Source organism: Canis lupus, chromosome 26 (genome assembly GCF_003254725.2).
Source record: "Canis lupus dingo isolate Sandy chromosome 26, ASM325472v2, whole genome shotgun sequence".
Lineage (NCBI taxonomy): Eukaryota > Metazoa > Chordata > Mammalia > Carnivora > Canidae > Canis > Canis lupus.
In genome coordinates this window covers 9,686,976-9,699,484 of record NC_064268.1, presented here as the reverse complement: position 1 = coordinate 9,699,484, position 12,509 = coordinate 9,686,976, and the positions used below count along the sequence as shown (strand labels likewise).

Sequence of the window (12,509 nt, the reverse complement as noted above, 5' to 3'; positions counted from 1 at the left end):
CCTAAGTCATTGTTCTTTCTAAGCAGTAAAACCAAACATTAAGAGTGTTTAGTCCATGGAGGGTGATGCAAGTCCCATATAGTATAATCCCATAATCTGGGGATGTCTATCATCCTATTGTCACTCTTCACTTAGTTGCATTCACTTGTTTCATTATCACCACGGCTAGACTGTACACACTGGGGCCTGATCATGTGCCCAGCTCGCTTGCTGCAGAAGCAGTGCCTAGCACAGTACCTGGCCTAGGAAATGTGTTACTGAAGACTTACTAAAACAAGGAATAGATGAATGAATGGGAAAAATTAAACTTTAAAAAAGATCTTAGGGCTGTCTGGGTGGCTCAGTGGTTGAGCGTCTGCCTTCAGCTCAGAGCGCGATCCCAGAGTTCCGGGATCGAGTCCCATGTTGGGCTCCTTGCATGTAGCCTGCTTCTCCCTCTCCCTCTCTCTCTGCCTCTCTCTGTGTCTCTCATGAATAAATAAATAAAAATCTTTATAAAATAAAAAATAAAAAAGGTCTTAAGCTGCCAACATGCTTTGTGAAAGTATTGCTGCAAGGGGATAGGTATCTCCATCCACGTTGGCTTGGGCAGGTCTCAAATCTTATCGTAGGTGTAAGTAAAGTAATGAACCAAAGATTAGGGATTTGTTTAATCTGAACTGCTGGAGGGAAACTCTTGGAGCCCAGGGTAGCAAGTAATCCTGTTTCCCAAAGTATGCTTCACCCAGCAATGGGGTCACAGGGACAATTTCAGTTGGTATAAAGACAAGCTTTGTTTTGATGATTACATATTTGTAAATTACCTAAAACTTGCAAATGTGGACAAGAAGATAAATGTGTATTCTTTCAACATCATGCCAAAACACTGTTAATAGGTTTACCCAAAGACCTTCTAATTCTCTAGGACAAAGGTTAGCAAACTATGGCCAAGGGCCAAATCTAACCTGTGGCCAGTTTTGTAGGGACCTTAAGCTAACAACAAGTTTTCCATTTTTAAAGGCTTGTGAAAGACAAAAATAAAAGAATATATAACAAAATATATAGCCTGCAGAGTCTAGCATGTTCATCTTGGCCTTTTATAGAAAAAGCTTGCCACCTCTGCTCTAGGAGATTATAACATTTTTTAAACTTGCTCTTTACTAATTAAGAGCTCACACTCTGGGCAGCCCGGGTGGTCCAATGGTTTAGCGCCACCTTCAGCCCAGGGTGTCCTCCTGGAGACCCGAGATCGAGTCCTACGTCCGGCTCCCTGCATGGAGCCTGCTTCTCCCTCTGCCTGTGTCTCTGCCTCTCTGTGTGTGTGTCTCTCTCTCTGTATTTCTCATGAATAAATAAATAAAATCTTTAAAAAAAAAAAAAAAAAAAAAAAAAGCTCACACTCTAGGGGCACCTGAGTGGCTCAGTCAATTAGGTGTCTGCCCTCAGCTCGGGTCCTAATCCCAGGGTCCTGGGATCAAGACCCATGTCAGGCTCCTTGCTCAGCAGGGGGTCAGCTTCTCCCTCTCCCCCTGCTTGTGCTTTCTCTCTCTCTCAAAAATTTTTTAAAGATTTTATTTATTTATTCATGGGGGGGGCGGGGCGGGCAGAGACACAGGCAGAGGGAGAAGCAGGCTTCATGCAGGGAGCCTGATATGGGACTCGATCCCGGGTCTTCAGGATCAGGTCCTGGGCTGAAGGCAGTGCTAAACTGCTCAGCCACCCAGGGCTGCCCTCTCAAATAAATTTTTTTAAAAAGAGCTCACACTCTGTGAAGTGACCTACAACATGTAGATTTATGCAGATAATTTCTAGCTGGTAAAACCAAAATGTTTGTGGTTGCTTATTACTTGCTCTGGAAGATTTTAACCAGGTTTGTATCTTTTATTTATTTATTTTTTTTACCAAGTTTGTATCTAACCCAGCAATTTTACTCTCACATTCCTAGTAGTGAATGTGAGATTCACTCTCACATTTTAGTAGTAAAATGCCACAAACAGCCAGTTCCTCAAACCAACTTCATCTTACTGGTTCCTTCATTAAACCTGACCTATATTAATTTATATTTGTTCAGGAGTCATGTTTTTAACTTGTGAAAATCAGAGTTTTGATGTAGTTTTGGGAGTGTGTTGTTGGGGTCCAGAGCTGAAGGCTAACAAAGAATCCTTGAGACAACTTTGGTGCAAAAACGTGATTTTATTAAAGCACAGTGACAGGACCCCTGGGCAGGAAGAGCTGCTGCCCCGGGATTATGAGGGACAATTGAATGTTAAGAGAGTCAGGAGCTTCCTGGAGGGATGTTACACTTTGCCTGCCCTGTTTTTTGTCAGTGGGCTGCAGGTTATAAGGACATTTACTTGTATCTGCATTTCCTTCTGTGTTTGTTTCCCACGTCATTACCCCGTGAATAGTTTTACCCTTAGATCTTTAAGGTTGGGGCACCTGGGTAGTTTAGTCAGTTAAACGTCTGCCTTTGGTGCAAGTTATGATCCCAGGGTCCTGGGATTGAACCCCACATTGGGCTCCCTGCTCAGTGGGGAGTCTGCTTCTTCTCTGCCTCTCCCCTCTGCTTGTGTGCTCTCTCTCTCTCAAATAAATAAATAATATATTTTTAAAAATAAAATCTTCAAGGTTGCTGAGGGTGGAAGGTCTTCTACAACTTCCTGCAGAATAGGGGCATAGAGAAGTCCCTACCTAAGGGTCAACATTGGCCAATTGGGGGATCATTATATATAGGAGTTGCCAAAGGCCAAGGTAGCCAATCCAAAGCAGACAACATATATGAATTCTCCTTGACTAGAAAGGATTGTTAAGGCACTGAAGGAGTTCAGGCAGCAGCCAAGGAGACACCAGAAAGACAACAAAATAAGACTATTGTTATAATGAGAAAGAGAAGCCTGAATAAAAGATCTCTGATAGAGGACAAGTGGGTGACTCAGCGGTTAACTCCTGCCTTCAGCCCAGAGCATGATCCTGGAGTCCCGGGATAGAATCCCACACTGGGCTCCCTGCATGGAGCCTGCTTCTCCCTCTGCCTGTGTCTCTGCCTCTCTCTTTCTGTGTCTCTCATGAATAAATAAATAAATAAATCTTTAAATACATACATATATATACACATACATACATATACATATATATATATAAACCTGTAGATGTTGGGGAATTCATCTTCTCGAGGTCCCAGCAACTGGCCAGGTTGTGACATTCTTTACTCACCTGGTAAGACTCCTGGGAACTTTGTAACAAGATATCAGGCCAGCTTTTCCAAAGGACTTTGTGGCTCCATGTTTCATAAAGTTAACCTTAGTTGCTTAAAGCTGTTTGGTCATATCTGAGTGTATGCATGTCCCTCAAATATGACATTCCAGTCAAAGCCTTGGTAAAATAATCAGTGTTTCCAATGGTGTCCTGTTACAAGCAGAATAGATTCTTATTGAACTTATGTAAATGACTATGATTGCCATAGAAAAAAGAATACTTCCTGAGACCTTTTGAAATTCAGAGGATTCAGGTAGATAGAAAACTTAAAGGCTTCAATTTGTTCAGAGAACTATTTTATCTTATTTTTGTATATCATGGAATTCTTAGGAGAAAGTTTCCTTAATATGGAAAAGCAAACAAGAGAACCAACAATGTTTCAAACAAATGTCAAAAATCAGGGATCCCTGGGTGGCACAGCGGTTTGGCGCCTGCCTTTGGCCCAGGGCGCGATCCTGGAGACCCGGGATCGAATCCCACATCGGGCTCCCGGTGCATGGAGCCTGCTTCTCCCTCTGCCTGTGTCTCTGCCTCTCTCTCTCTCTCTGTGACTATCATAAAAAAATTTAAAAAAAAAATCATAATATTCCTCAGTTTAGTTCTAGAATTTAACAGTTTTATAATTTTTTTTTAAGATTTTATTTATTCATTCATGAGAGACACACAGAGAGAGAGGAAGAGACACAGGCAGAGGGAGAAGCAGACTCCATGCAGGGAGCCAACATGGGACTTGATCCTGGGTCTCCAGGAGGCGATGCTAAACCGCAGAGCTACCTGGGCTGCCCAACAGTTTTATAATTTTAAAGATACCTAATACCTGTAATTGTCAGAGGCCTTTTTTATGAATCTCCTTGAAAATGAAATATGTTTCACAAGAGAATAAGAACAAAAATGAACATGGTTAAAGATCTGATGAGCGGTTATAGCTGGCAAAGAAATCCAACTATTTCTATGACTCACAATACTTCAATAATCAGAGTATCAAGTGATGACTTTTTTAAAAAGATTTTATTTATTTATCCATGAGAGACCACAGAGAGAGAGGTAGAGACATAGGCAGAGGGAGAAGTAGGCTCCCCATAGGGAGCCCAATTCCGGACTCCATCCCAGGACTCTGGGATCACAACCTGAGCCGAAGGCAGATGCTCAACTGCTGAGCCATCCAGGTGCCCCTCAAGACCAGAACATATGAAAAACTTTAGAAATTGCACACAATCTCTAGAATAGTTACAGCATTTACCCAAATGTAACCTAAGGTTTATCGTTGTTTGACAGTACTTTCCAAGTAATATAACATACCAAATAAACAAGCCCAGTTGATCAAAACTTCATTTATGGTTTAAATCTTGGGTAAGTTCCTTTAAACCCCTCCTTAAGTTTTATAGCACATGCCTAAATAAGATTACAGATCATTATGAAAATCTATTTAACCAAGGTGACAATAAGAGATTCTAAAGGCAAATATGTAGGATTACATAGTTGTTAGCAAAGCTTAGCTCCTTTAATATTAAGAAACTTTAAGTAATCAAAGACCTGATAAAGACAAAACATAGAAATGGGTTTTTCTGGGCAGATAAATGGGAAAAAAAGCCACCTTTGTTTACATTTTCTTTTTGAAAGCAGACCAATAATACAAGAACTTTGTCTTTTGAAAAGAGAGAAAAGCAGACTTTTAATCTTTTACCAGTGTACTTTTTTTAAAAAAAGATGTATTTATTTGAAAGAGAGCTTGCACACATGCATGAGTGGTGGGGTGGGGGAATGGGAGAGAAAACCTTAAGCAGACTCCCCGCTGAGCTGTATATGTATATTAACTTCAGAGAACAGCTGCCACCCCACTGAGACACCGAGGCACCCCACAGTGTACTTTTTAAAATCCATTAACTTTACTGTGTCCTGAATGCACATAAAATTCCTTTCCAAACAAAGAGTTCCCTTCACAAATCTTCTACAACTTTCTTTTGTTTTTGTTTTTTTTTTAAAGATAGATTTATTTATTTATTTATTTATTTATTTATTTATTTATTTATGAGAGAGAGAAAGAGAGAGAGAGGCAGAGACACAGGAGAAGGGAGAAGCAGGGTCCATGCTGGGAGCCTGACGTGGGACTCGATCCTGGGACTCCAGGATTGCGTCCTGGGCCAAAGGCAGGCGCTAAACCGCTGAGCAACCCAGGGATCCCCAACTTTCTTTTGTATATAGATTTTATCCCAAGCCATTTCTCTCCCAACAACCAGTTACCTTTTATTGTCAACAAAAAAACATTCCAATTTCTTATATCTTTCTTACATATCCCTTGCTTTCCTATTTACAGAGTTGCTTCCCTTATTTCCATCACTCCTAAGTACATGTAGCAGAATTGTAAGTCTTGAAAACTTAGTCTCCAGTGAAAACTAAGTAGTAACCGATTGTAAGCTGGTACACCAGAATTCTTTAGATGCAAATCAAGCACAAAGCATTTTTTCCAACAAACTCAGATATTGTTTCTCTGTACTAAGTCAAAAGCTCAAACCTACATTCTATAATCAATGCTTTAGCACTTTATTCTATTTAGAAAAGACCTAGATGTCCAGTGACTTTAATCCCATTTATCATCCAAGCAAAACTTTAAAATTTCAGGTTACTAAAGACTTTGAAATCTATCTTAAAAATGACCCATGAAAACTTTGAGACAGACAAAATTAACCATTATTTTTTTTAAGATTTTATTTATTTATTTGAGAGAGAGAGAGAGAGAGAGCATCCGTGGGTGCACAAGCAGTGGGGAGGGGAAAGGGAGGGGGAGAAGCAGACTCCCCACTGAGGGAGAGTCAGCTGAGAGCCTGACTCAAAGCCAATCCCAGGTCAATCCCTGGGATCATGACCTGAGCCAAAAGGCAGGAGTTTAACAGATCGAGCTACCCAGACACCTCAAAAGTAACTATTAAGTCATGTTTTTGCTGGCAACCTGAACAGAGAAAACATGAGCTTATTTGACCTTAAGTAAACCTTGGTAGAATAAAACTTTCATATTTAATGCTGTAACTGTAGAGACATATCTATCTTAATTAAACCAACAGACTTAAAATTATTTAAATACTGAATTATGTTCCACCTGGATCTTCTTTTCTTTTTCTTTTTTTTTTAAAGGTTTATTTATTTATTTATTTATTTATTTATTTATTTATTTATTTATGATAGACAGAGAGAGAGAGAGGCAGAGACAGGCAGAGGGAGAAGCAGGCTCCATGCAGGGAGCCCGACGCGAGACGCGAGACTCGATTCCGGGACTCTGGGATTGCGCCCTGGGCCAAAGGCAGGCGCCAAACCGCTGAGCCACCCAGGGATCCTCCTGGATCTTCTTTTAAAAGCCAGTTTGAGACGCCTGGGTGGCTCAGCGGTTGAGCGTCTGCCTTTGGCTCAGGGCGTGATCCCGGAATTCGGGATCCGGGATCCGGATCCAGGATCTAGTGCCGCATGGGGCTCTCTGCGGGGATCCTGCTTCTCCCTCTGCCTATGTCTCTCTCTCTCATTCTCTCTCTCTGTCTCTCATGAATAAATAAATAAACCTATAAAAAATAAAAGCCAGTTTGGGGCGCCTGGGTGGTTCAGTTGGTTGGGAATCTGCCTTCAGCTCAGGTCATGATCCCAGGGGCCCCGCGTCAGGCTCCCTGCTCAGTGGGAAATCTGTTTCTCTCTCTCCCTCTACACAACCCCTTGAGCTCTTTTGAGCTCTCTCTCTCACTCTCAAATAAGTAAATGAAATATATATATATATATATTTTTAGTCAATAAGTTTGTTCCCTGCTGTCAGTTTTTACCTGAGACACTGGTGGGGAAATCTGAAGTGGGTGGTGTTAAGTTCAGGGGGTGCTCTTTGCTCCTTGACAGCAAGGGAAGGAGGAGGAGCCAGTGGTACCAGAGGCAGGGAGGATGGTCTAGAAGCCAGTTATGCAGGCCACATCCAAGGTGGTGCAGAAACAGGAGGAGGGAGAGGGGGAGAGAGAAGAGGTGAAGTACTGCCAGAAGGCAGAGAAAAGGTTCCTGGTTCTAAACCTCATCAAGACGGCAGAAGAGCAGACACCATGTTTTTTTGTTTTTTTTTCCCCACCAAAATGGAAATATGCAGTGCATGTCAGGCCAGAGAAGACATAGGGAATCTCCCTTAAACAAAGAGAGTTTTGGCAACTGCTTGGGAATATTCTTTAAAGTCCCTGTCCCAAGGTAGACTAACCACAATTGGCTCTAGTTATAGCCATTAACTCCAGGAAATGGGGAGAAGCCCCCACATCTATTAGGATGAACAGTGAGTCAGGAATGGCCTGTGTTTTCTTCAATAACCTGGGTTTATTCAGAGGAGGCCTATTTAGATAATTATAATCCAAAACATCAGGAGGAAGCTACATTCTGCAAGAGGCCCTTAGATTGGTCCTGATATAGATACCTAGAAGGGTATCTCAGTCCTTTTGCCCTGTTTGCTACAAGAAGAGATCTGATAGGTCCTACTGAGACCATGTAGTGTTCCAAGAGATCAATCCTCTTATAAGTTTTGCAAGCTGAATTATTTCCAGTAGGTTAAAAGGTATCCCAAGGGAGAATCCTTGGGAATTTAAGAAGAGAGAAGCCCATCACTAAAAATGCTCCCAACTCTCTGGTGGTGTCCCACGCAGGAACCTCTGACATATCAGTAGTGATCAGAGGTGTCCTTCAAACAAAAATCGCTACTGATCACCATCCTATCTTTATCATAAAAGGCTCTGTAGGAGGGATGCTAGCGTCCCCTTACTTCTCCATTGTATCCTAAGCTATAGATGGGTGCCTGACATATGGACTGAGTAATGGGCCGTTAACCCATGGAAAACATTAGAAAAGTTTTACAAAGGGGAAATTACCTGATTTTGTAGTTGAAGTAGTAGAGGACAGAGAAGGAAAACAGTAAAGAGATGTTTTAAGCATGATTTAAACAACATTCCAACATATGTAATCTAAAGATTTTATTTTTTTTTAATTTTTATTTATTTATGATAGTCACACACGGGGGGAGAGAGAGAGAGAGAGAGAGGCAGAGACACAGGCAGAGGGAGAAGCAGGCTCCATGCACTGGGAGCCCGACGTGGGATTCGATCCCGGGTCTCCAGGATCGCGCCCTGGGCCAAAGGCAGGCGCTAAACCGCTGCGCCACCCAGGGATCCCCCAACATATGTAATCTTTACAGCCAACTTCTCTAGGAAACTTCTCTGTTGGGTTTTAATTCAATCTGATAATGGTTTCAGCCAGTTCTGGGTAGAGGTCTCACGGCCAGAATTGGCTAGACCAGAGACATAGAGGCCATCACCTTAGACCAATGAGGAGGAAACCTTACACAGGAGTCATAGGATTGGCAGTGACACTAGTCACTTAGGTGATTGTCCTGTGCCCAAGACAGCCAACTTAGTATAAGGACAAGAATAAAGAGAGGGCATCAAGTTTCTGGGTCTTATTACCATTCCAACCAGGGTACTAACTTCCTGCCAAAAGCCTGGCTTTTTTCCTCCCCCTAGAGTAGCCATGAGTTAGAGATTACAGCCTGAGTGCAATCCAGATGAAAGTGTTCCAAGAGGATGTACTGCTTGAAAAGCCCCTGTAAGGAGAGTAAAGAAAGAAGAAAGTATTCACCAAGTTCACAACGAGGTTCACAGTCCAGATGAAAAGACTCAAAGTCCCATGTTGGGCACTAAATGATGTAGTTTTGAGTAGTGTGTTATTGGGGGCCACCTGAGCCGAAGGCCAAGAATTCTTGAGACCTTTTTAGTGCAAAAAAGTTAGTTTTATTAAAGCACAGGGACAAGATAAGATCCCTGGGCAGAAAGAGCTGCTGCCCCAGGTTGTGAGGGGCAACTGGTTATATACTTTGGGGTGGGAGGAAGTAAAGAGAAGGGACGCTCCAAAAGGATTTTCATATGCTAAAGAAAACTTACAGGATCCTGGAGGCCTGGCTATTGTCAAGCTAAGGTTGTTTTGCTCTAGCAAGACACTAACATTAAGACAGTTGGGAGTTTCCTGGAGGAACCTTATACTCTGCTTGCCTCAAATATGTGTCAATGGGCTGCAGGTTATAAGGTATTTAATTTTATCTACATTTCCCTCTGCCTTTGTATCCCACATTACTTTCACATGCCTTTCTTATAGCTTAGGGTAAATATTAAGCCAACAGTAGTGGTACTCCCACTTACATAAGGGGCATAAGTTAGGGACACCTGAATGGCTCAGTGGTTGAGCATTTGTCTTCAGCTCAGGTCGTGATCCCCTCCTGGGATGAGTCCAGCATTGGGCTCCCCAGGGGTAGCCTGCTTCTCCCTCTGCCTATGTCTCTGCCTCTCTGTCTCTCATGAATAAATGAATAAAATATTTTTGAAAAGGGGGGGGGGCATAAGTTATAGGGAAATAACCCAGGCTTGAGCCTTCAGGAGCTGAACCTCTGGCAAGAAGCCTGGAAAATAAATACAGTGTGAGTACCCTCCAGGGAGCTTTCTTCTGTGCCTGCCATCAGGGGGGCCCTTCTTGTCCTTCCATGACGCCATTACCTTATTACTGTCACGGCACCTGGCACCTATATTGTATTATAATCATCTTTTAAGAGTCTGGCTTTCTTCACCAGATTTTGAGCTTCTGGAAGTTTACGTGTGCCTTATTCATCCTTGCATCACCAGTTAACTAGCACTCAGTAACGTCCCAATAAATGTTCACAGTGGATGATGGTGAAATGTGAAGGGGTGTGATCTTTTCTTCCACCTGGCAAGCTTAGGCCAAGCATCCCTCTTTTCACACTCTCAGAACACCTTCTTCCTCTTGTGTCCCTCTGTTTAATGCCACATTCCCAGGTAGATCAGGTGTGCCATGAGGGCAGGGACAGAGGGTTCAGTGGACCAGCCTGTCCCAGAGTACAGTGGGTCACCCTCAGTCTGAAGGGTGCAGAGCAGGATGGGAGAAAAGGAGTGGGTTTGAAGCTTTGCCCTGTGCTGTTAGCTTCATGTGTCATGATGCTGTTGTGGCTGGTTAGCTTCAAAACTAAAATCTAGAATCATTTCATTGTCAGTGAACCTCATCTAATCTTGAAACAAGTAGAATGTTTCTGCCCATTAGTCACAAAATCCTACGCTCCTCAATGTGGTACACTTATTTCAGGTATGAACAGTTGTGTATGAACAGTTGAGTAGATTTATTTGTGTATATACATTCTCTCTCTTTCTCTCTCTCTATATATATATATAATCTAAATGATTATATTTACTCCTATTTCCTATTTGAAATTTAGTAACATTGTTTGGCTTTCCCTGTTTTTATAACTTTTTCCCTGTTTTTATAATCTATTTATGGCAGTGAAATGCAGTTTCTTTTATGTATGGCAATGAGAGGTGCTTAATTTTTATCTAAAAGTCAATTTAAAGGAAAAACTAAATGATACAAGTATATGCATATATGAAAAAAATTATGAAGCACTATTCAAAAACTTAAGCCTTTTTTTTTTTTTTTTTTTTTAGGATTTTATTTATTCATGAGAGACAGGGAGAGTCAGAGACACAGGTAGAGGGAGAAAGAGGCTCCATACAGGGAGCCCAACGCGGGACTCAATCCAGGGACTCCAGGATCATGCCCTGGGCGGAAAGCAGGCACTAAACCGCTGAGCCACCCAGGCGTCCCTAAATAGTCTTTAAGCAGAATAGAAATTGTTGACCAAGACATGGCTTAGCCTGAGTGAAGTAAGCCCAGGGTCAGCCAGTATGCTCCACCTTCCCCTGCCACTGTCTGCAAAAATGATATAGCAAGTGTATTTTCCTTAGGAAAGGATCAAATTTTTCATCATATTGTTCATCTGTGACCCAAACATGATCACAGACTTCACAAACTACTACAGCTATTCAGCTTTTTTCTGATTCCATTGCCCACCAAGGAATCTTTGGATTCCTAATTTACTTATAATCCTAATTACTACCTTGCCAGGTCCCTTGACTAAAATAAGGCAGTGTTCTGGACAGGAGATTCATGAGGTCTGATTACAGGAAATGCAGACCTCATTTAAGATGAATAGACAGACATCTGGTTTCCAAATTAATCTCATGAAATTCATCAGCTTGAATCCATCTTATTTAGCCTGACCAAGTTTCTTAACTTAAAACGAGGAAAATAAACCTTGGAGGTCAAGTGTCTCTCTTTCCTGGTTGACTGACCCCTCTGAGGGCAGGGGCTGGGAGTCCTGTTTTGGTAACTTCCCCAGTTTCTAGCCCAGGGCCTGCCACAGGTGGACAGGATAGAGAAAGGAAACCAAAGCTACTTCGCCATAGGAGGGGAGGGGTGACACACACACCGGGACGACATCCCTATGTGGTGGGATTTCCTTGGGTTACCGAGATGGACAAAAAGTTAACCAGAAAGTGAACAGCAGCATTGTTTTTAATGAGTTTTAGTCCAGAATACAAAGGAAGGCACTAGTTGTTGCCCCAACTTGTTAGTACAAGGATAAACAATAGCTTTTTGTTCCCCCACAAGGGCAAGTTACAGAAGGATACCAGATGGACAAGATAAGACATTTGAATCTAGTTTTGAAAAATCAGCCTGAAACCTAGCAGTAGTACTGTTGCAGGGTAAAAGGCTCTCCCTGTACTCTTTGCCCTGCACCCACTCCCATTTACCAATTCAAAATCTGTGACTTTCTTGATCAAGAGATTCTATGAGCAAATTTCTCTCTTGAGACTTTTCGTGTGCAAGCGTCATTTTTCTTGGTTTTGCTGCTGATGTCCTTGACCTCAGTCGCTGGATGAGTGAGGGAGCTGGTGGAGTTCTTTAGGAGTTCTTCTGAGGCACTTTGATCGTGACCTGTAAGGGGGGTGCAGAGCAGCTGTTAAATCTTCACACTTCCCTGTGATCCGCGGGCTCTCTAGCTATGTACTGCCCGAGGATGAGGACAAGGGCTTCCCTGACTGCTGATACCTTGATGGTCAACCAGTCAATCCCAGGAACACAGCCAGGGTTATGTTCTGCGGGAGAACAGACTTTAATGGATTAATTAACAGACTTAATCCAGTCATTTCTGATTATCAGGAGGCAGAAGAGGATGGGACTGCTATGACATCTAGTAGGCAGAAGTCAGGAATGCTGCTCAACACACATCCTACACTGCATAGACAGCCCCCACAACAGAGTTACACAACCCCAAATGTCAACAGTGCTGAGGTTGAGAGACTCTGACCTAGATCCATATTTTCTCCAAAAGGATCAAAGTAAGGAAAAACATAACATGCTGAAGCTCGCAGGTGTCT

General features: G+C 42.4%; 1 protein-coding gene across 3 annotated transcripts in view; it reads right to left on the bottom strand.

Annotated features, from left to right (window-relative positions):
* Positions 1 to 4,223: 4,223 nt before the first annotated feature.
* ALDH2 (aldehyde dehydrogenase 2 family member) overlaps positions 4,224 to 12,509 on the bottom strand; it is a 44,967-nt gene continuing 36,681 nt past the window's right edge. For 2 of the 3 annotated variants that reach the window (XM_049101813.1, XM_049101814.1), the window contains one exon: positions 4,224 to 8,833. In XM_049101813.1, the coding sequence (XP_048957770.1) occupies positions 8,750 to 8,833 (84 nt within the window). In that variant the 3' untranslated portion in view covers positions 4,224 to 8,749. Of the gene's footprint in view, positions 8,834 to 11,625; positions 12,067 to 12,509 lie in introns of those variants that run through there. The other variant, XM_025473984.3, reaches the window with a different exon arrangement.